The sequence below is a fragment of the Crocuta crocuta genome, unplaced genomic scaffold (assembly GCF_008692635.1).
Source record: "Crocuta crocuta isolate KB4526 unplaced genomic scaffold, BGI_CrCroc_1.0 scaffold246, whole genome shotgun sequence".
Classification (NCBI taxonomy): domain Eukaryota; kingdom Metazoa; phylum Chordata; class Mammalia; order Carnivora; family Hyaenidae; genus Crocuta; species Crocuta crocuta.
In genome coordinates, this window is record NW_027531902.1 from 3,747,347 (window position 1) to 3,770,765 (window position 23,419).

General features: G+C 49.6%; 3 protein-coding genes across 7 annotated transcripts in view; 1 reads left to right on the forward strand and 2 right to left on the reverse strand.

Moving 5' to 3' along the window:
* ABHD1 (abhydrolase domain containing 1) overlaps positions 1-309 on the reverse strand; it is a 5,747-nt gene extending 5,438 nt beyond the window's left edge. The window contains exon 1 of one of the 2 annotated variants that reach the window (XM_077774024.1): positions 122-309. In XM_077774024.1, the coding sequence (XP_077630150.1) occupies positions 122-262 (141 nt within the window). In that variant the 5' untranslated portion in view covers positions 263-309. The remainder of the gene's footprint in view (positions 1-121) is intronic. The other variant, XM_077774026.1, reaches the window with a different exon arrangement.
* A 186-nt stretch (positions 310-495) lies between these two features.
* Positions 496-18,420, forward strand: CGREF1 (cell growth regulator with EF-hand domain 1). Of its 3 annotated transcripts, none has more exons than XM_077774032.1 (6): positions 496-650; positions 15,891-15,980; positions 17,039-17,104; positions 17,194-17,264; positions 17,415-17,539; positions 17,750-18,420. In XM_077774032.1, exons 2-6 carry the CDS (start codon positions 15,904-15,906, stop codon positions 18,194-18,196), a joined length of 786 nt encoding a protein of 261 aa, XP_077630158.1. In that variant the 5' UTR covers positions 496-650; positions 15,891-15,903; the 3' UTR covers positions 18,197-18,420. The 3 variants fall into 3 exon arrangements, with proteins under 3 accessions (XP_077630158.1, XP_077630159.1, XP_077630157.1); XM_077774033.1 differs by lacking the exon at positions 496-650 and adding an exon at positions 7,770-7,790; XM_077774031.1 differs by lacking the exon at positions 496-650 and adding an exon at positions 12,412-12,496.
* Positions 18,421-19,584: 1,164 nt separating this feature from the next.
* KHK (ketohexokinase) overlaps positions 19,585-23,419 on the reverse strand; it is a 10,885-nt gene continuing 7,050 nt past the window's right edge. For both annotated transcript variants that reach the window (XM_077774028.1, XM_077774030.1), the window contains 5 exons: positions 22,000-22,072; positions 21,256-21,402; positions 20,264-20,352; positions 19,966-20,123; positions 19,585-19,883 (listed from right to left, as the gene is read on the reverse strand). In XM_077774028.1, the coding sequence (XP_077630154.1) occupies positions 19,798-19,883; positions 19,966-20,123; positions 20,264-20,352; positions 21,256-21,402; positions 22,000-22,072 (553 nt within the window). In that variant the 3' untranslated portion in view covers positions 19,585-19,797. The remainder of the gene's footprint in view (positions 19,884-19,965; positions 20,124-20,263; positions 20,353-21,255; positions 21,403-21,999; positions 22,073-23,419) is intronic.

Sequence of the window (23,419 nt, forward strand, 5' to 3'; positions counted from 1 at the left end):
CGCTGCGGGGTGGGGCGAGAGGGGGTCCGGGCCCCGCCCCGCCCGCCGCTGCTGGGCTCCGAGGCGGGCGTGGCAAGGGGCGGGGCCGGGCCTCCCCCAGGGTTTAGCTGATCCGAGTTACCTGTGGTGGCCTCTCGGTCTTGTGGCCCACAAGGCGCGCCTGGGCGCCTCCTGCTTCCGCTTCGCGGCGACTAGCGGTGCCGCCCCTTGCGAGGACTACCACCCTCCCCCCAGCTGCCATCTTGGTGAGAGGCGTCTCCATCGCCTTCCTCAAGCTCTGCCCCCGCCACGCTAGTTAGCTTGGTCACCGTCCCCCAACCAACCAGTCACCGACACACAGGACACAGCCTCTCCTTGGTGACATCCTGCCCTTTCACACGGTCCAGCCGTTCACTGTGACCTTCACGTTCAGGACGTGGCCACTCACCTTGTGACGCCCTGCCGTCCTACAGTGTTCCGCCATTCACAGTAGTCTTCCCACGCTGGACACAGCCATTCACACTGTGACACTCACTCTGTCACATAGGTTTCAGCTATTGAGTGAATGGCATTCCACGTAGAGTCTCACACACACACACACACACACACACATCCACAGGATAAAGTCACACACACCATCACTCTACATCATCTTTCATAATCCCTGTCAAGTAAGTACAGTAGATATGTACTCATCCCTGCTTTGTACCAGGCAGTTGGGTTACCCGTGGAACACTATTCTCTTTCATCACTGGAATGTGGAAACAGGTAAGTAATCTAATAGAGCAGTGGTTCTCAGCCTTGACTGAAGATTAGAATCATCTGGGAGTTTTGTTTTTGTTTTTAATTTAAAAATTTTTTTTTGAGGGGCGCCCGGGTGGCTTAGTTGGTTAAGCGTCCGACTTTCGCTCGGGTCATGATCTCGCGGTTCGTGGGTTCGAGCCCCGCGTCGGGCTCTGTGCTGACTGCCAGCTCAGAGCCTGGAGCCTGTTTCAGTCTGTGACTCCCTCTCTCTCTGACCCTCCCCTGCTCACGCTGTCTCTCTCTCTCTCCTAGAAATAAATAAAACATTAAAAAAAAATTTTTTTTTTTGAGAGAGGGAGAGACAATGTGTGAGCAGGGGAGGGGCAGAGAGGGAGGGAGACACAGAATCTGAAGCAGGCTCCAGGCTCTGAGCTGTCAGCACAGAGCCTGATGTGGGACTTGAACTCATGAACCATGACATCATGACCTGAGCCGAAGTCAGCCATTGAACTGAGCCACCAGGTGTGCCTCACCAGGGAGTTTTAAAAACAACCAGCACCCAGGCCTCACCCCCTGCTGTAGTTGGTCTGGAAAGGACCCTAGGTATCAGCATAACTGAGAAGTTCTCCAGAAGATTCAAATGTGTAGTCAGGATTGAACCCCTGTGATAGGGCACAGGGCTAGATAAGGGAAGTGCTAGCTGCAGTGGGCGCACTGAGGGTACCCAAACTCCACGGGTCAGAGAAAGTGTACCTGGATGTTAAATGATGATGATACATTTAAGGTGAAACCGAAGATTGAGTAGGAGTTTCCCAGGCAAAGGAGAGGTGGGAAGAGAATAGTTGTTCTGGGAGCAGAAACAGCATAAGCAAAAGCCTGGATGTGAGAGACTTCTTAGAGGAACCCAAAGAAATCTGGTGCATCTGGAGCATATGAGATGGTCAAGAATCCGGCTGTGAGCAGCAACACAAAGGATGTGAGAGTTTAAACTAAGGTTGGGAGGAAACCATCAGAGAGTTTTACAAAGGTGTGAGCAACATGGCCATGGTTATGTTTTCGAATAATCATTCAGGCGACTTGGAGAATGCATTGGAGGAGGATGAGAATGGAAACAGGCCAGTTAGGAGGCTGTTAACAGTACTTTGGCCTGGCAGATGGCTGCCTGGACTGGAGGACGCTTGGGAGACGAGTGAAGATCTTTAAGAGAGGAGGCAGAATAGAATAGGACTTGGCAGGTTGGAGGTTGAGAGAGAAGGAGAAATCATGAGGGACTCCCAGGTTTTTGACACTATGACTCAGGGATGCATGGCGGTACCAGTCTCTGGGTTGAGGAAACTGGGGGATGGGAAAGTTTGAGGAGGAGGATGCATTTTGACTCAGACACATAGGGAGGTTAGGGTGCTGGTAGGTGTTCGAATTGCATTTTCTTAGATTGTGTATTTGTCTATTTGGCATCCATTAGTCACAGGGCCAAACTAACAGCCAAAGTTGACATTTCGCCTGCAATCCAGAGCCCATACTCTGAGCCACTTCTTTTATCTAAATCTCACACAATGAGCCAATATTTCCCCTGTCCTAAATCAACCCAGGGTCAGGTATCAGATAACTAGGGACAGTCCCAGTGTCCCAACGCCTGCCTGAATGACTCCAACTAGCCAATCCTAAACTGTCTACCTTGCCCTGCCTTGCCTTTCCCACTTAATAAAGGCTTCAGCCAACGCCTTCCTCCTTGCTCCTTTCTGCCCACGTAGAGCCCAGTGGGGCTTCCCCCGGTCACCCTGTGTAGTGAGCTGTGCCTCTCATTTCCAGGATAACTGGAACACTAAACTTTTCTTTCCGTGACATTGACCTCCCCATGTTGTCACTCAGTCACCTTTATAAGTTAAAATCTAGGCACAAATTTGAGGAGGTTCAATTTCTGGAGAAGCCTAGGGCTTGAAGATTGGAATTTGAGATTTGGCCATCATCAGCATTTAAGTGATACATATCAGTTTTCAGGGCTGCCACAACAAAGTACCACATACTGGCTGTCTTTTTTTTTTTTTTTAATGTTTTATTTATTTCTAGGAGAGAGAGAGAGCGTGAGCAGGGGAGGGTCAGAGAGAGAGGGAGTCACAGACCGAAACAGGCTTCAGGCTCTGAGCTGGCAGCAGAGAGCCCAACGCAGGGCTCGAACCCACGAACCCACGAACCGCGAGATCATGACCTAAGCGAAAGTCGGACGCTTAACCGACTAAGCCACCCAGGCGCCCCACATACTGGCTGTCTTAACAGAAGTCTATGGTCTTACAGTTCTGGAGACTAGAAGTCCAACTTCAAAGTGCCAGAAAGATTGGTTCCTTCTGAGAGCTGGGAGGAAGACTCTGTTCCATGTCTCTTCTCTGGCTTCTGGTGGTTTGCTGGCATTCCTTGGCATGGAGAAGGTTCATCCTCACATGAAGATGCTGACTACATCTTACGTGCTGTTTGTGTGTGTGTGTGTGCACGCGCGTGTGCATGCATGTGTCTACGCCCAAATTTGCCCTTTTTAAAAAAATTTATTTATTTTGAAAAGAGAGAGAGAGAGAGCAGGGGATGGAAAGAGAGAGAATCCCAGGCAGGCTCTGCACTGTCAGTGCAAAGCCCAACTTGAGGCTCATACTTACAAACGGAGATCATGCCTTGAGCCTGATGCTTAACCAACTGAGCCACTGAAGTGCCCCCAAGTTTCCCCTTTTTATGTGGACACCAGTCATACTGGAGTGGGGGGGGAGGGCTCACCCTCTTCCAGTATGGCTTCATTTTCACTACTTATGCCTGCAGCAACCCTATTTCCAAAAAAGCCACATTCTGAGGTATTGGGGGTTAGAATGTCAACATATGACTTTTTGATGGACTCAGTTCAGCCCATAACAGATAGTGATGGAAGCAACATGAACAAATGAACACATGAGATTGGGAGTGAGGAGAGAGCCCAGGGGAACTCTGATGCAAAAAGAAAATGAAGAAGAAAAGAATAGAGGGAGAAGATGGTGTTGCTGAAACAGTGGATACCATAATTCAAAGGGGGAGTGTCCAGGGGCGCCTGGGTGGCTTAGTCAGTTAAGCTTCCGACTTTCGCTTAGGTCATGATCTCGTGGTTCGTGGGTTCGAGCCCCGTGTTGGGCTCTGTACTGACTGCCAGCTCAGAGCCTGGAGCCTATTTCAGATTCTGTGTCTCCCTCTCTCTCTGACCCTCCCCTGCTCATGCTGTCTCTCTCTCTCTCCTAGAAATACAAATATTAAAAAAAAAAACAAAACAAAACAAAGGGGGAGTGTCTAGCGATGTCCACCATAGGAAGGACGACAGGGTGACTTTGATGAGAGTCCGTTTTTTTTCTGATAGATACCAGTTGGAAGGAGCTGGCAGAGACGGAGAAATTGAAGATTCTGAAGGGATAAGAAGTTACTCCTTTGAAGAACTAAGTCCTTGTGGGGCGCCTGAGTGGCTCAGCCAGTTGAGTGTCTGACTCTTGATTTCAGCTCAGGTCATGATCTTGCAGTTTGTGATGACAGCGTGGAGGCTGCTTGGGATTTTCTCTCTCCCTCTCTCTCTGTCCCTCCTCTGCTCATGCATGCACACCCACGTGCTCTCTCTTTCACAAAATAAATAGAAGAAAGAAAGAACTAAGTCCTTGGGCCAGTGGGTGAGGATGTAGTCTGAAGCCTAGGAGGAATTGATCATTGTGACAAAAGTAGGTGACACTCCATTTTGAGTGGGTGACACTGCTGGCAAATGACTGCCACCATCCCCCTTAAGATGACACTTTTCCCAGCCCTCTCGCCCACCATGTCTCATATGGAGCCGCTTGTCAGTGATGCACGCGGTCACAGCCACACAATGACACCCTCCCTGGAGACCAGCAGTCACAGCTGTCATTTGAGCATCACAAACAACTCAAGGAAAGAGTTCGACCAAATTCCCTTACACATGTACCACTACTGTCCTCTCCTGTCACACCAATCATTCCCACACGGGCCATACTCTCTCAGGGCCATGCTGTCACTCTGGATACACAGTCACACAAAATACCCCTACTGTCACAGGTGCCTCACACACAGCCACATACACTAGTCACGGTCACACTAACAGTTACATTCTGTCTTGTCATACACACAGCTGGGTGCCGGCACCGGCAGCACCACGGCTACACGTGCTTCTCAACACCAGCACCGCCGGCTATCTCTCTAGGTGTCTGGTCCTGTCTCTCTCACAGAGACACAGGCGCCCGCGCGCACGCGCCGGGGCCTCGGGGAGGAAGCCCCGGGCGGGCGGCAGAGGGNCCTCGGCGCGGACGGGGGCAAGGAGCGGCAGCTCCAGCCTCGGGGCAGCTCCCGGGAGGAGGTTACCCCCGAGGGCGAGTAGAGAGGAAGGGGCTGGAAAGCGAATCTCGAGCCCTCTAGGTGTGGTGATGGGGTCTCATGGCTCCCCGGCCACCTTTCCCCCAGGTCTCCTTTGTGGCTCTGACGTCCTAGGAGGGAGGTTGGGGGCTGGCAGGAGTTTCATGCTCATTTGACAGTTGAAGAAAAGCTGGGGCTGGCGAGGGACCCCAGCTGGAGCCAGCTGGAAGCGTTAGGACGGAGGCCAGCTCCCAGGTGTGGGACCTTTTGGGCTGTAAAGCCACTCTCTCTTCTTTTGGGGGGAGGAGAGTGTCCTGGGAGGCCCAGGGGGCACCAGAGGGATAAGTTAAGGGTGAGGACTTGGTTCAAAAGAACTTTTGGACAGTTAGACTCAGCCAGAAATGGGATGGATGCCCTATAGGATGCTAGACTCCTGCCCTGGAAAGTCAAGCAGGAACTGAATGGCCACAGACAGGGATGCTGTGGAAGAAAGCTGTGCCCTGGATGGGCAGCTACCCAAGATAAAAGGCCCTGCCACATCCTAGATTCTCTGGAGATACTCAGAGAGCATGCACTGGCTACCAGTCATTTAAGGCACATTATCCCACCGCATCCTCCCCAGGCCCTTGCTGTTGCTCCAGGCTCAGAGAGATTCAGATGCCCACCTTGGCCACACTGTCAGGAAGGAGGGGCGGGGTTTGATCTGAGGTCTGACCCCAAGACTGGGCTCTCCTCCCACGCACTGATGCCAAGGCTTGAAGAAATCTGAGGCCCCAGAGTCACTGTGAATGGGAGTGTATGAATGTGAGCGTGTGTGAAGGATGTGAATAACTATTATTACATCACGACTGTGAGGTACGAGTTGCAATGGCTTTCACGAAGTCATGAGAGTAAATTACGTTTATGAGCATCGTAGTTATAGGAAATGATTAGGAACACTTTTCTTTGACAGGCAGTGGTTCAATAATGGCTTTATTTCTTCTGTTGCTTACAAAAGCTTTTGTAAATGCTGAGAAATGTCTTAGGTGTGGACAAATCACATTTTACCAACCTCATTACACATTACTTGAAGTGTGGTAGCTTGACTTCCTTTAAACAATAGAGGTGGGTCATCTGTACTAAAAATGCCAGTGTGGAGCGTAACTTCTGAGAATATGACTTGGATGACAGTAACAGTCCACATGCAGTTATTCAAGTCTGTGACGTGAACTCTAATCAGAACGCTAAGGTTGTCAGGAAGGCCCAGGGTTATTCCAGGTAGAGGGTAAACAGCTTGGGCAAAAGCACTGCAAAGTGAAAGTGAGAAGTATTTTGGGAGCCTCCCCTCTGTTTGCAGCAGAGCATTAGTGTAATGGAGCATCAGAAATGACCATAAAATGGTAAACTGATATCTAATTGTAGAAGGCCTTGAATGCCAAGGTGGGGAAATAGGGTGTAATAGAAATAGGGTGCCACTGAAGATTTTGGAGCAGTGGAGTTCTAGCTAAGGAAGATTAATGTGCTGTGGGTATGGAGGGTTCTTTAAACGGAGAAGATACCAGAGGCAGGGACGAGAGAAAGGCTACTGCATTAATTTGTGCAAGAACTACTTCATTATGCACTTGATATTCACTGTAACCGTGTGAGATGAGTACTGGTATTATCTCCCTCGTGCAGATAAGGGAGGACAGCCTGTAAGGACAGCCTGTGGTGGAGCTGGGATTTGAACCTAGGCCTGGCTGGTTCCAAAGCTCTGTTCTCTGTCCACTACACACACTGAATAGCTACATACTTGTGATGGATGCATACAACCAAGAGGAGTAGAGTACTAGTAATTCGCGGGGGCAGGGTTCAGGGCCAGGTACATACTTTTCAGGGCCCAGGACAGAAGCGAAATTAAGAATTTCAAGATGGAGGGGCACCTGGGTAGCTCCGTCGGTTAAGTGGTGACTCTTGATTTCGGCTCAGGTCATGATCTCGTGGTTCCAGTTCTGTGAGTTACAGTGCAGAGCTTGCTTGGGATTCTCTCTCACCCTCTCTCACTGCCCCTCCCCCTGCTTGCACTCTCTAAATAAATAAAGAAACAAACATTACCAAATATATTTTTAAAGAAAAAGAATTTCAACATAGTAACAGCAGAGCAGAGTAAGGCAACTTAATAAACCACCTCGGAATAAGTGGCTGAAAACAATTGACTTTGACTTTGCTCCTGAGCGTGCAGTCTGGGCAGGGCTATGGAGACAAACACACTTCTGCTCCATTCAGTGTGAGAGGGGGCACCTTGAAAGCCAGGGGTCGGAATCAGCTGAAAGCTGAAAGTTTGTGCTCTCACCCGGACGGTGCTTGGGCTGAGGAGGTGTGAGTGGCTGAAGGCCAGAACAGTCGGGGGCCTCAGGCCTCTCCCTATCTGTGGTTTCTTCACACGGTCCTTTCACATGGGGGCTTCAGGGTCGCCAAACTTCCTCCATGGCAGCCCAGGGTTTCAGAGGCGCATATCTGCACATTGGCAGAGAGAGGGAGAGAGAACCAGAACAAGTGCGAGCTTGTGCGTCACCTTTAATGACCTACGCTTGAAAGTCACGTAGCATCATTTCAGCTATTCATTAGGAGTGAGTGGCTAAGTCCGGATCATCTAGAAGGAAGGGCAAATTCGACTCAATCCTTTGTGGGAAGAAGTGTCAAAGAATTTGTAGACATGTTTTGTCAAAGCAGCACATTTCGCCTAACGAGTGAGTAGTTTGGTGGGATCTGAGGGTGCTTCCCCTTTATGCCTGAATTGCCGCCACCAGAGAGTGCTCTTCTAAAAGGCAGCTTGTAGTGGATGATGACACATTAAGCCTGGATAATAGGTTTGGACAGCTCTGAGGGATTTAAATTACTTCAGTGCCTCCTGTAGGGCCTGGCAGGAAACAGATGGGGCTGGGGGTGGGGTAGCATGTGGAACACAGTCTGAGGGTATCCAGGCCTGGATGGTGGGGATGTGTGAAGCCATTGCAGAGAAGTCCAAGAAAACTTCTGGAGAGGAAGAGGGCATTATTGTACAGCCAGGCATGGGATTTTACAAGATGTGTAAAATCTTGTGTCATTTACCCCTTACTACACACCCCATGAGACATCTGCCTCACATTACACATGGAGAACCTGAAACACAGAAGTCACACAGCTACCGTGTTCCAGAGCCAGGATTTGGATTCAGGCAGCCTGAGGGTAGGGCCCCTCCCCTCAAACTGTGGGCTGTGCCACCTCTGCCTGATAATTCTGTGTTTCTCATTCTCTTAATCATTGCCTAACATTTGTATCTTTTCCTACTTATATATTTGCAAGCTTTAAGAAAAACAAAGCATAAGTAATTCTACTTCATACTATCATCTCATAAGATAGTGCCTCACATACAGTAGGTGCTTAATAAATATTGAAGAAGTAAATAAACTTTATCTTCATTCTACAAACTTAATACTTATACATGCCTTCCCTACAGATCTTCAGCCTCCTGGTCTTTGTCAACAAAGGTCTTTGACGTCTGGTGCTACCCATGTGGCATCCGGTCCCAGGGGTTTTACCTTCTGGCATTCTCCTTCTGGCCTCTTCTAGCCGGCGGGCCCTCTCAGCCATTATGTGCCTTCCACCTTAGAGTCTGGAACCCTCTGCTGAACCTTGCCATCACCACCCCCCTGGAAAGCCCAGCAGCACTATGCATATAAGGAACTAGACCCATTCCCTTATATCCTCCTTCAGCCATTGTTTTCTGGGTGCTCAGGTGCCCTGTGGGCAGGACCTTCCCTCCAACCCTCCTGGCTAAGGCACAGTCCCCTCCAGCTCTTGCATTTCCACTTAGTCTCTATGGACTTTCTTTTGAGATTTGTGTCTTTCACCCCCTGTTGAGGCAGGCAGCCGAGAGCTCCCCGCTGAGAACCCAGGTGGTGTTGAAACCCTACTTCCCTCCAGTCCTCACTTGTCCTGTTGTACTTGACTTACCATGTCCTTCATGATACAGAAGTTTCAACCCTTGATATATTTAAGTCTGTCCATTTTTTCCTTTAAGACTTACGAGTTTGTAGTATTTACATTCTTTATGTTTTACTTTTGAGAGAGAATGCGCATGCGCTAGAAAGCCAGGGAGGGACAGAGAGAGGGGAACAGAGGATCCAAAGCAGTCTCTATACTGACAGCAGAGAGCCTTATGCCAGGTTCGAACTAACCTCGTGAGATCATGACCTGAGCCGAAGTTGAACGCTTAACCCACTGAGCCACCCAGGTGCCCCAGTATTTATCATTTTTATTGCTGCCTTGTAATGAGATTTGCTTAGCCAGTGCCTAAATCCTAGACATTCAGGCTATTTGTTTCTTTGACTAATATTTATGTTACAGTTATAGATATCTTTGTAGTTTCTGTTCCATTTGAGCTCTTCCCTGTGTAATCCTCAGGATAGTGTTATTGGATCAGAATTTCATGGCAATTAACACATATTTGCAGATTGCTCTCTAGATAGGTTTCAAGTCTGTAGTCCCTGAAGCGACATAGGTTAATCCTCACTGATTCAAATTCTTTAATGGTTCTAGGACTATTAAGATTTGCTATTTATTTTTCCATCAGTTTTGCTACTAAGTTTTTCTAGGAAATTAGCTCTATCCTCTGAGAAGTTTTCAAATTTCTGCTGTTTCTGTAGTTATGTCCCCATTTTCATTTTATTTGTACCTTTTCTCATTGTTCCTAATGCAAGTTGTCAGAGGTTTGTCTATTGAATTAGTACCTTTTTTAATTTAAATTTTTTTTAATTTTAGAGAAGAGGGAGCAGAGGGCGACAGAGAGAGAATCTTAAGCAGGCTCCATGCTCAGCACAGAGCCCAACTCGGGGCTGGATCCCACAACCCTGGAATCATGACCTGAGCTGAAATTAAGAGTTGGAAGCTCAACTGACTGAGCCACCCAGGTGCCCTTGTATTAGTTCTATTAAAGAAACACCAGTGGTGGGGGCGCCTGGGTGGCTCAGTCAGTTGAGCTTCCAATCTGGGCTCAGGTCATGATCTCACTGTTCATGGGTTCTGCACTGACAGCTCAGTGCCTGGAGCCTCCTTCAGATTCTGTGTCTCCCTCTCTCTCTGCTCCCCCCCCACTCATGTGCTGTCTCTCTCTCTCTCTCTCTCTCTCAAAAATAAATAAATAAATAAATAAATAAGCAAGCAAGCAAGCATTAAACAATTATTTTAAAAAACAACAACAACCAGTATTTGGCTTTGCTGCTCTTTTCTATCGTATTCCTAATTTCTGCCATCTTTTATTACTTCATTTCTTAGTTTATTCTGTTTTACTAGCTTATTGAGTTTGAAGCTTTAACTCATTAACTTTTAGCCCTTTCTTCTAATATATGCTTTTAAGTCACTCCACATCTTGTTTTCACGCATGTCTTCCCAGTATTATCCGATTCTAAGTATTTAACAGTTTCCATTATGGTTTTCTTCTTTGAGCCACATACAAGTGTGCCTTCTAAGTTTCCATATATGTGAGATTTTTTACATCATTTTTGTTATTGCTTCCTAATGTAATTGCATGTTAGGCATATAATACAGTGTGAGACAGATTCTTTGATATTCACTGAGCCATACATGCTGGCCTACTACCTGTCAGTTTTTATAAACATTCCATATGCATTGAGAAGAATATGTATTTGCTAAGGTATTGAAGTGGGGGTCTCTCGTGTATTCATTTATTTTTTTTAATGTTTTTATTTATTTCTGAGAGAGAGAGAGGCAGCGTGAGCAGGGGAGGGTCAGAGAAAGAGGGAGTTACAGAATCTGAAGCAGGCTCCAGGCTCTGAGCTAGCTGTCAGCACAGAGCCTGACATGGGGCTCAAACCCACGAACCATAGGTGACCTGAGCCAAAGTCAGACGCTTAACCAACTGAGCCACCCAGGGGCCCCTCTCGTGTGTTCATTTAACTCAGGCACATTAAATGGTTTATTCAACCTTCTACATTCTTACTAATGTTAGTCTGCTTAATCTTTCAAATACTAAATGAGGTATGTTAAATTCTCCACCATGATGGCAGATTAGACTTTTCTTCTTGTAGTTCTGCCTGTTTTTTTTTAAGACTTTTTTTTTTTAGTGTAGTTTTAGGTTCACAGCAAAATTGAGAGGGAAGTATAGAGATTTCCTGTATACCTCCCCTCCCCCATACCCACATGCACAACTCCCTCATTATCAACATTCCAGACCAGAGGATACACTTTTTATGATGCATGAGCCTGTATGGACATATCACCACTCAAAGTCCATAGTTTACATTAGGGTTCACTCTTGGTGGTATCCATTCTGTGGGTTTGGACACATGTGTAATGACATGTCTCCATCATTATAGTGTCACAGAAGTAGTTTCACTGCCCTGAATATTTTCTGTGCTCCTCCTTTTCATCCCTCCCACCCCAGCCCCTAGTAACCAGTGATGTTTTGACTGACTCCACAGTTTAGCCTTTTCCAGAATGTCATATAGTCAGAATCATATAGTGCACAGCCTTTCAGATTGGCTTCTTTCACTTAGTAATACTCATTTAAGTTCCTCTGGGTCTTTTCATGGCTTGATAGCTCATTTCTTTTTAGCCCTAAATAATAGTCTATTGTCTGGATAGACCACAATTTATTTCTCCATCCACCTACTGAAGGCTATCTTGTTTGCTTTCAAGCTTTAGCAATTATGAATAAAGCTTCTATAAACATCTGTGTGCAGGCTTTTGCGTGGACATAATTTTTCAGCTCCTTTCAGTAAATATGAAGGAGTGCGATTGCTAGATTGTATGGTGAGAATATAGTTCGCTTTATACGAAACTGCCCAAGTGGCTTCCAAAGTGGCTGCGCCATTTTGGATTCCCCCAGCCATGAATGACCGTTCCTGCTGCCTCACATCCTCGCCAGTATTTGGTGTTGTCAGTGTTCTGGATTTTGGCCATTCTAATAGGTGTGTAGTGTTATGCCAGTTTTTATTTTAGAGGTTCTGAGGTTATGTTATTAGACAAGTACAAGTTCAGAATTATGTTATCCTCCTATGGGATTCAATTTTTATGAATTTTGTAATGACATTCTTTTAAATATGTTTGTTTTTTTATATCCTTCTTCCATCCTTTTCCTTTCAACCTGTGTCTTTACTTTTTAGATTCATCTCCTGATAATTGCGTATAACTATGTTTTGTTTTGTATGGATTTTGATTATTTCTATTTCTTAACTGATGAAGTTAAATAATTTATAGTTATGACTACTGATAAACTTAGACATATTTTTGTCGTCTTATTTTTTATACTTTCTATTTGTCTTCCTTTTTTTTTTTTTTTTTTTTTGGTAGAATGCTGATGTGTGTGCAAGCAGGGGAGGGACAGAGGGAGAGAGAATCCTAAGCAGGCTCCATGCCCAGCACAGATCCCAACACTGGGCTCAATCTCGAGACGGTGAGATCATGACCTGAGCTGAAATCAAGAGTTGGATGCTTAACTGACTGAGCTACCCAGGCATCCCTCTACTTGCCTTCCTTTTTAATGTTTTTAGTTTCTTGTTTCTCTTTTATTGCCTTTCTTTGAATTGATTTTTTAAAAAATTCCATTCATTTTTTCCTCTGGTGGTTTGAGGTCATACATTCCATTTCTATTTTTTTAGTGGTTATCCTGAAAACTTTTACATGCATATTTAACAAAGTTGCTCAGTATGTCTGCTCTCTTCCCAAACAGCCATCCTTACCTTACATCTTAATGTTGTCCAATATTGTAGCTCACACCACCTTTTCTGCCCCCTATATTAACATAGTTGGCAGTCTATGTTTGTTTATATTTTCCCAAATACTTTCTGATTTCTTTTCTGCTCACCATTTTCCTCTGCATTTCAAATCCTTCTGGGATCACTTTCCTTTTTCCTGAAACAGATCCCTTACAATTTCCTTTACTGGAGCAATGTTAGTGGCATATTCTCTAATTTGTTGTTTATTGAAATTGTTTTTACTTCACCTCATTCTTGAAAGATAATTTTGCTGAGGCTAGAATTCTAAAATGGCAATCTTCCCCCTCCCACACCTGTCTTTTTCAATGTATTAAACTACTACTGTAATCTGGCATCACTCTTGCTGTTGAGAAATCAGCTGTCAGTCTAATTATTCTTCCNGATAATTTTGCTGAGGCTAGAATTCTAAAATGGCAATCTTCCCCCCGCCCCCCGTCTTTTTCAATGTATTAAACTACTACTGTAATCTGGCATCACTCTTGCTGTTGAGAAATCAGCTGTCAGTCTAATTATTCTTCCTTTTGGGGATTTACCTTTTCTTTCTGACTGCTTGTTTTAAAATTTATTTATTTTGAAAGAGAGTGCAGGTGGGGGAGGGGCAGAGAAAGAGACACAGGGAGAGACTCAGAATCTGAGCTGTCAGCACAGAGCCTGATGGTGAGGTTCAAACTCATGAACCGTGAGATCATGACCTGAGCTGAAGTCAGACGCTTAACTGACTGAGCCATGCAAGCACCCCACTCACTGCATTTTAAAATCATCTTTTCTTTATATTTCTGTAAGTTATGTTTGGTTCTTCTTCAAATCTTCTTGGTCATTCTTATGTTCATATTCCTTTCACATAGTTTCAAACTTCTCTTTGATTTCTTAAAACATATTAAATATACTTTATATTCTCTGTATGACTATTCCAATGTCTTTAATTTTTGCAAGTCTGGTTTCACCCACTATCGGTTAGCTGGCTCTCATTCAAAGTGTCTTATTTCCTCGTATGCTTATGACTTTCTGGCTCTAAGGTCATGCTCATTGATACTCTACCATTGGAATTTCTTTGAGGCTGGGATTGGAGCTGTGTTTCATGGACAAAAATAATTTCCTCTGTTAGTCAACTGGAGGTACTATCATCCAGGTACCACTTAAAATATAAATGATCTGCTTTAGGTTTTTGAACCACAGAGATAGCATTAATTCAGGCCTTGAACCCACATTAAAGCAGGCTTGTTACAAATTCTCAGGGAAGACTTTATCCCTTCTACCCAGCACCAAGGTCAAGACTGGCAAGATTTGTGCTGCCCTTCTTTGTGACACACTTACTTTCTGTTCACCCTTAGATGGAGTCAGGCTGTTTGAATCCCAACTACGCAGGGAATCTCCTATTAGTGTCCTCACACCATGTGGGTCCAGGTCTTATCTCTGGGCTCCTCTGTTGCACAAAGCACTCAGATTGATAGTACAAATTCACCCGGAATTGGTTTGGCAAAGCTGATTTCAAGCTCAATTTCCCTCCAGGATTACCATTTTCACTGGACTTATGCACTCAGAATTTCTTACTTTCTTGCCAACTCGATGCATTTGGAAAAATACTTCCTATTTTGATCCAGCTTTGGAGTTACTTTCTTTGGAACATTTACTGTCATATTCTCAGACATGGAGGTCTGGATATCTTTCCAGACCACCCTTTCACTGAGATGTATCTGGACCCCTGAGGGCCCCCAGGTGATATGGAGATCTCAGTTCCCACTGCCTCCCTTGGATGGGCCCAAGACTTGTCTTCTCTTTGGGGCACAACAAGAAAGCTCAAGGGTTCGTGTTGCCAGCCAGCTTTCGTATGTGGCCACTGGGGATTATGGACACCAATAAACTATGCAGCCTCCCGATACTGGTAGGGGCCATGTGTGCCGAGAAAACTAAAGACCGTTTCTGTGCCTCTCAGTTGCTTTACCTTCTAGTAGACTTCCATGTTTTGCTGCTTCTTCCTCAAGGCAGCTCTGCTTGTACGGCTCCAGCCAGGCTCCCCACAAGTACCTCCCCATTGGCCAGATGCCCACCTGCTCTACCCCACGTCTCTTAGGAAGTTGATGTCCAACCTTGCAGTGCTTCTGAACCTCATTAGAATCATGGAGTGCTTTGAGAATCTGATGAAAGCTAGAAACGTTTCTCCAGGAAAATCCAGTGCCAGCCAGAATAGCGTTTCAAAGGAGTCAGAGGGGTTCAGAGGGTTCCTGGTCCTCTGGCCCAGGTGATTTGTCTTCCTAGAGGTGGGGATAGGGTCTCAGGCCTCAGCTGCAGTGGGTGTGTGCTTCCTCAGAAATTCATATGACGTATACACACACCTGGGACTCATCAGAAAGCTTCATGTTCTGTGCTTTTGATGGATCCTTCCTCTATTTGACTGTTTTCATATAACCAAGTAATTGGGTTGCCAGTGGGCTTACACAATGTAGGTCTAAAGGGAAGTTTCGGTTTTTTCCTTTATATTGGTATTTCCTAACTGCATTTAGTAACTAGTTCCTGGGGCCACTGTTGGTTTGACCCTGATTTGCTTCAGTCCCTACATGAGTTTAGATCTGTGGCAGGGAGACTGAGCCTTTACTGATTTGTTCTTGGGTGAGTTTTAATAAATACACACGAACCATCTTCCTCTGTGTGAGTCTTGGTCTTTTTGTATCCCTCTGCTTTTCTGATTTGGCCTTTTTCTTAACCTCTCTGAGCTAGTTTCCATCTGCAAAATGAGTGACTGGACTAGATTAGATGTACTTAAATTGCACTTCTCCGAGCACCCCAGGGGCTGGTGCGGGAGAGGGAGCTGGGTGTGGGGAGGGGCTCTTGCCCTAATTGCTGCTTCCACCACAGCTGCTCTGCTTCAGGCGCCTTCCACACGGGGTCCGGGGTGAGATTCACTTTGAATGAATCCCACAGGGGATCCCTGACATCTTTGCGTCTGCCCCGAGCAGGAGTCCTGTTACCTGGGATGCAGGTGGGGGCAGGGAGAGAAGGTGCCCCTGCCTCACCTGCCGATCCTCCACTCTGGGGCAGACACCCTTCCCCTTGACTCCCTAACTCTGTTCCTAGTTCCACTTCCAGGATGTTACCTTTGGCAATGAGACTGTTAGTGCTGCTGCTGCCCCTGACTCAGGCCGCTCCCAAGGATGGACTCGTGAGGTAACGGGAGGTAACGGGATTCAGACGGCAGGGCTGTGGGCCGGGACGGAGAGAGTCCCTGGGGAACCAGGGGGTGTGGTGGGCCCCCTGGGAGGCAGGAGATGGGGGGGTGCTCCCTCACCTCTGTATCTGAGCCCCGCCCCCTGCCCAGGTACCGCAGCCTCTGTGCAGGTTAGAGCACCCCTCGCGGAGTGGCTTTCAGGACACGTGCACTGGGGTCAGTCCGTCTGGGATCCAGGAGCTCCGTTCCCATGGGGTGTGAGGCATGAGGTGGCATGTGGGCAGGGAACAGGCTGCGGCCCTCTCATCAAGACCCTTAGTGGGAACGCCAAAGACATCGAGGTCATTAGCATAGCATTTCTGTTTTGTGCGAGCATCTTTCTCAAGGGTTTTGGTATGAATATGACACAGTGGATGTGCCGGGTAGGGTGGAGGGACAGACACAGGAGCTGCAGCAAGACTGGCGGCGGCACCAAAGGCCCCTGCAGCGGCTCCTGCCAGCAACGTGGCTTCACAGGTCTGGACTGATTTGGGCAAACGGGTAGCCCCGTTCAGAGCTGGGAGCGAGTCATGAGCTTTAAGGCCTGAGAAAGACCCTGAGGAGATTGAAATTCCAAAACCAACATATATGCCCTCAGCTGGGAAAAGAGAATCCAGCCTGTGTCGCGGAGCAAATCGGGTCTGTGAAAAACTGGGCAGGGCCTCGGGACTGAGCCAGAGACCTGCCCCCTGGGGCCTGGCACCAAAGTAGAAGGGTGACCACAGTCCACCCACTCACTGTTTTCTTGGATCTCCAACTTGTATCTACTCGGTGTGGCCTCATCTGGCCTGTCTAGCCAGATGTTTTACTTGGGTTTTCATTTAACATCTCAGTTAGGACTNCTCCTTCCGAGACCAGAAGGGCCTCCTTTCCACCAGGTCTTTGGGGATTTGAGAGGACAATGCCCTTCGGGTCTGGGGACAGAACTCTACAGAGAGCTTGAGGGTGGAAGGCTACTCGGCTGGATGCACAGAGAGGCTCTTTGCAAGGCCTGCCCTTCTCTCTCCCCTTCCTCCAGGCTGGATCCTGACCTGCAGCAGCAGCCCCTGCGCAACCCCTTCCAGCCAGGCCAGGAGCAGCTTCGGTGAGTGGGCTGGACCCGGGGCGGAGGTGGGGGGGGCGGGGGCTCTGCGGACCGGCCTCTCTGGGGCTTACTGCCCATTTTTCTGGCAGGCTCCTGCAGAACTACCTGCAGGGACTGGAGAAGATGGAAGAGGAGCCGGAACACATGAGCCGGGAGCAGGGTGAGGGGCTGGGCCCTGGGGCCAGTGGGTGGGGGGTGGGGTGGGGCTCAGGGCGGCAGAGCCAGGACTGACTCCTGACCATCAGGGGCCCCCTGCTTCCTCCATCTGTCCCCACGGCCCCTTCTGATCCAGCTTCTTTCTCCCCATTAGTTCTCCTCTACCTCTTTGCCCTCCACGACTATGACCAGAGTGGGCAGCTGGATGGCCTGGAGCTGCTGTCCATGTTGACCGCAGCTCTGGCCCCTGAAGCTGCTGATTTTCCTCTTGGCAACCCGGTAAGCCCTGCCAGCTGAGGGGGGCGGGGGGGGGAGGCCTTCTCCCCACAAAGGAGACGCAGCTTCTTGGGACTTTGGGTCTTTTCATCATGACCCCTTTGGTGAATGCGCTATAAAAGAAATGCCCAAAGCCCTGCATGGCAGGGATGGGAACTTCCTGGGAACTTCTCTGTGCACTGTAGACTCCACGGCAACTGTGTGCCTCCACAGGTGATCCTGGTGGTGGACAAGGTGCTCGAGAAACAGGACCTGAATGGGGATGGGCTCATGAGCCCTGCAGAGCTCATCAACTTCCCAGGAGAGGCCCCAAGCCACACGGAGCCCAAAGAGCCTCTGGGGCCACAAGATGCTGGGAGGCAGTTCCAGTTAGCTGAAAGCCCATGGAGACAAGAAACGCAGGAAGCCCTGGGTCCTAGAGGAGAAGATGGGGGAGAGGGAGAGGCCAGAAGGGAGCCTTTGGAGCCTATACCAGAGGCTGGGGGACAGGCAGAGGCTGAAAGAGCAGCCCCAGGCCCTGGAGCGGAGGCTGTGGGCCAGGCCGAGGCCAGGGAGACTGGGAGGGAAGCAGAGGGACTTCCGGGGGAAACACCGGAGTCGAAGAACACCCCAAATGAGGTTGAAATTCATGCTGTTCAACTCGAGAATGATGAGATATAAACCTTGAGGACACACGGCTGCATCCTTAGAAGCCTTGGTACCAGAACATAAGCCCCAGGGTGTGAGTGTGTGTGTGTGTGTGTGTGTGTGTGTGTACACGCGCGCGCACGTGCTGGAATGAGGACCACCTCTTGATCTTTCTGTGCAGCTCAGGGAGACCCTAAGTTGAGGGGTGGCTTTAAAAGGGCCCAGACCACCAATAAAGAACTGAATGAACTCACCCACTCAGGCCGCCTACCTGCTGGTCTCGCATCCTGACCTCAGGGAAACGGGGCGCTGGAGACTGGCCCGGCCTCTTGGCGGGGCTTCAGCTTTCGCTGTGCTCGTGGACGGTGCTGGGACACAGCCAGCCCAGCCTCAGACAAGCCGGGGAAGAGAGTGTAGCCTCTCCCTGGGGCCCAAGCGCCCCTCCTCCCCCTCCCTTGGTGTTCACACAGCCAGCAGCCTCCTGCAGCTCCGAGCAGGTCTTCCCCACCACCCTGCATGCGCTCAGCCCAAAGCATTAACAAGAACTACCACTTGTTGAGAGCCTGGTCCGTACCAGGCATCATGCTGGACATTTTATATGTTGTCTGACTGTACCCTCGCAATAACTCTATGATCAGGCAGAATTAGCTCCATTTGACAGATGAGGAAATTGAGGAAGACCAAATTCAGTAATGTAGCCAAGGTGACACTGCTAGTTAAGTGGCAGATTTGAATTCAGGTGTGTCAGACTGCAAAACCCATGCTCTTTAGCATTCTGTGGCTTCACACACCCTGCCCCAACTCCCATGTTAAAACAGGCTAATTCCAATATGCCCTCAGGCCTGGTCACCCTCAGGGATAGCAACACTATCCTGGGACATGTTTGTGGCTGAAACTGGCCTTAACTACAAGGCAGCTCTAAGGGTGGGGCTTTCTGCCTCTGGGACATTCAGGGGGAGATATTTTTAGATTGTGAAGGCACCACCAAACCACCAAGTGGGCTCCCTGCTCCCATTGGCCTGTCAGGTTGGCTCAGACGTGTGGACGGTCCTGGAGCCATAAGACTGGAGTCTTGTGAGAGCCCAGGGTCCCCAAGGAGATTTTCAAATGGAGTATTATTTGGAAGGTTCCCTGGGGCACAAGGGCGTAAATGTCCCCCCCAGCCAGGAAGGCTCCTGGTCTCTACCCATCTCCTGTGGCTCCTCCTTCCCAGACACACTGGGCCACCACCAAGGGCACAGCTGGAGGCTAGTCTGAGTCCCACCACCCTGCTCTGGTGTAGACAGCCCCTCCTCTGGGCCTCGGGACAAGGAGGTTAATTTGGGGAATAGAGAAGAAGAGGGTGAAAACTGTAGTATCAAAGCCTCTGGAATCCCCAGCCAGAGCAGTTGAGGCATCAAGGACAAACAGACTGGCAGAAGGAAGGTGGCTCAGGGGCAGATTTATTTCCTCTGTGGCTCAGCAGCGTGAGCGGGACAGCAGACACAGGTGGAACCCTCCCACGGCCTGCATCTGCCCAGGGAGCAGGGCAGCCCAGATGCCAGGCTGGATGGAGGGACGAAGGCAATGGTGCCGGTGATGCCGGCTTCCAAGGAGGTGGGTGGGGTAAGCCAGTGCCCGCCGCCACCGGCCGTTCACACGATGCCATCAAAGCCCTGCAGGCCACACTTCTTGCCGGCCACCTGGCAGCCAAATCTCAGGGCCTCCTGCATAGTCTTCCCTGGACGGACAAATAGCTACATGAGCCTGGTCTTCTGGGCAGAGGCAGGCCTCAGCCCTGGGCCTCCTGCCGGGGTACTCACCCTGCGCCAGGCTGAATATGACAGAGGCGTTGAAGGTGTCTCCGGCTCCCAGCGTATCCACCACCCGGGGCGGAGGGAAAGCATCCGAGTGCAGCAGCTGTTCATCGGGGCCCAGGGCGTCAGCGCCCTCCTCTGCCCAGGCGCAAACCAGCGTAGCCCTGCAAGGCCCTCCACTCAGCCAGCTGTCAGCCCACCCTGGCCCCCAGCCTCCCCATCCCCCCCACCCAGGGCAGAGCCCCGTGTCCAGGCCCACTCACTCTCCATTCCTAAGGCCTCTTCCTGGCTTCCCTCTGCTCACCCTTTCCTCACGTGACCATACAAGCCCCTCAGGGCCTCCACCGCTGACTGGAACCCCCAGTGCCTGGCCACATCTTTGCTGACAAACACCTGTGGGCAGTGGAAGACAGGCTGACGGTCACCCCAGCCCTAGTCCCGGCTCAGTCCCTCACCACCAGCAGCCTAGCATTGCCCCCACAGTGTAATGTCACTCCTCCAACGTGGCCACCACCTGGTTTACTTGATCTAGAGCTACGGGTGTCCCTGCAATTGAAAACCCACAGCGAGCCTTGAGCGCCATCTTGCGGTGAAAGCGACCACTGCCACGTTACACCTCGGGCTCTCGAGAGCGTATTGCTTTGTTTTGTTTTTCCTAACGCAACTATGACCTCGGGGGCTAGTTTCTCCGCCTATTAGAACAAAGGTGCAGGAGGTTGTAGAGCTTCCTCAACACCAGCTACACATTAGAACTTCCAGGGGGTTTTGTTATAAAATACCTCAGCTGAGCTCCACCCCCACCAGATAAAAAGCCAGGGTGTGGCTCAGGCACCCACCCCTCGGTACAGCCACGGTGGGGGCCCAACCAGTGCAGGTTATGATGCCAGGATTGTCGTTCAGACTTCATTTCCATCCCAGGAATGCCCAAACTTACCCCACGCAAGTCCCCTTCCCATCCTCCCTCACCCCTCAGTGGCCCCCACAGCCTGCCACCCACCTGGGAGATCTGTCCTATTCCTTCATTTGACAGAAGGAAAGACTGAGGAGGCCCAGGGAGGAGGTGCACCCACGCAAGGTGCTCCCGCCCACGCAGGGTGCTCCGAGGCCGGCTGTAGTAGCCCTGCCTTGACTACTCTCACACCTACGCGCCTGCACGGGAGTCCGAAGCTGGGGACCTGCCTCTTTGCCCCCTGCCTGCCAATGACACCAAGCCATTCCAGAACAAGGGAACACTTGGCTCCCCTTAAGGCCCAGGTTAGCTGGATGTGGCAAGGGGACGCTGCGTGGGCCACTCACCACGTCTCCATAGCCAAACAGCTGGAACAGCTCCTCTCGGGGCTTCTCCACTTCCACGGACACTCGGATCTTTTGACCTGGAGGCTGCCTGGCATTGTGCCGGTCTATCCGCTGCAGCATCTTCACCTGCTCCGATGCATTCCGGCCCTGGGGGAGGGGGCGGGGCGGGGCAGCTCAGGACCAGCTGGGATCTGGCTAATCTGGCTCATTCTTCCCTCCCTGCTGGAATTCTAGGTGAGGGGAGGCAGGGTGTGGGGCCAGCGGGGTAGTGGAGGGGGGAGGCTGGGCTGGAACTCCATTCTAAGTTTCAAAATTCTAGAGCAGTCACGGACCTTGGAGACCTTATTGACCAGCGCCCCCCCCCCCATTTCACATTTCACAGATGAGGAGACAAAAGAATAAAAGAGAGACTTTCTTAAGGACCTACAGTAATTAAATCACAAGGCCAGAATTAGAACTTGGGACTTCTCAGAGTCTAGAGGAGGTGGGCAGTCTGTAACACAGAAAGCATGGATCCTGTTTCTGGTGCCTACACCTTGCTATGTGACCTTGAGTTAGTCACCCAATCTTTCTGGGCCTTAGTTTCCTACTTGAAATCATAAAGAAGAATGGAGAGGGGATGAGGGGACTTGGATTCATGTATCTCTAAGGTACTTCATGGTTCAAAAAAACTAAGAAGAAGGCAAAATATGAGGAGGGGCTGGCAGGTTGAGGCCCTCAAAGCACAAGTAGGGCAGGACTTGCCTCAATGTGGATCCACTTGAACCGGGTCAGATCAACCTTATCGAAGTCTGCAGCAGATACATCAGGCAGGTTCCTAAGTCATAGGACAGAAACGACAGAAAAGGCATGATGGTGACGTCAGCCAAGGCCGGGATCTCTAACTAACTGCCGGGGTCCTTATGCCTGGCGCTGCCTGCAGCATGGCCAGAAACCGGATCTACGGCACAGCCTTCTAAGGCTCAGCTCCAGGATAGGCCCTGTTCCAGGCCAAACTCCTGACCACTCCTTGCCCCACTCAGCTCCATCCAGACAAGGGATTAGAGGCAGTTTGCTAGGAGGCCCTTTGGGTGTTTGAGGCTGTAATATTATCTAAGGGTAAACTCAACTGCAGCACGTGACAAGAGGCCAGTTGAGTGCCTTGAGACCACACCTCCCAGAATACTCTAAGAGCACCAGGGACTACAATTCCCAGAATTCCCTTTTGCCAGCAGCACACACAGCTCCCAGCATGCAATGCCCTGGTGAACTACAAAGACTATGGCTGCTCTGGGTCGGCTACCGTTCACTTCTGGCGTCCCAGCCATGACAGCACCACCGTTCTAAGTTCGGCAGCTCTGTGTTGCAACCCTGGGGCCAAGGTTGGTGCTTGAGGATGAGTTTTTGTTTGGCTGACTTAAGTGGGGGAGCTTTGTGAAGGGTCCACCTTGACCAGTGAGCTACACCTAACCTATATCCCTCCCGATCTGTAGCTGATGTCATCCAGTTAACTAGCTGAGTACCTGGGCTTTTCCAAGGCTGCTTCCACATTTGGCTAATGGGTCCAAACCTGCCAGCCTGCTGCAGTTGGAGGCAATATGTGTGGATCTGCCTACACTGAGGCCAGAGAGCAACAAACGTTTCTCCTCACAACTCCTCTCCTTTCCCTTCTTGTGAATACCCACGTGGTGTCCTTGATCAAAGTTGCTACAGATTGCTACTTAATGGACAGATGACTAGGATTGCCCAAGCTGAAGGTCATTGCTAACACATATGCCCACTCACTTATTCACTGCGACACATGGAGCCCAGAGACTCCTGGCCACGAAGCTTGTCCTAGGATAATTGTCCCCTCTTCCCCAGGTCCAGTAGTCATTCTGGGCAGTAGGGACAGCCTGAACCCCAGGGCTGCCGGGTGTGGATCACCTCAGCCCTAACAGAGTACCTGGCACATGCTAGGTTCTTAGCTAAATGTCTGAGATTGTTCAGGAGAGAATCTAGGAGAGATGACAAGGGTCTCTCCCTAGTAGCTTGGGACTTTAAAGGGATTCCTTCCCCCCAGTTAACATGGTATCAGATGGCCCTGGTGGGCTGACCCAGTGTTCCTCTTCCCTCTGCTTCAGCAATGGCTGTGAATTGTGTGTGGCATTTGTCCTGGCTTCATCATGCGGGACTTTGGCAGGGC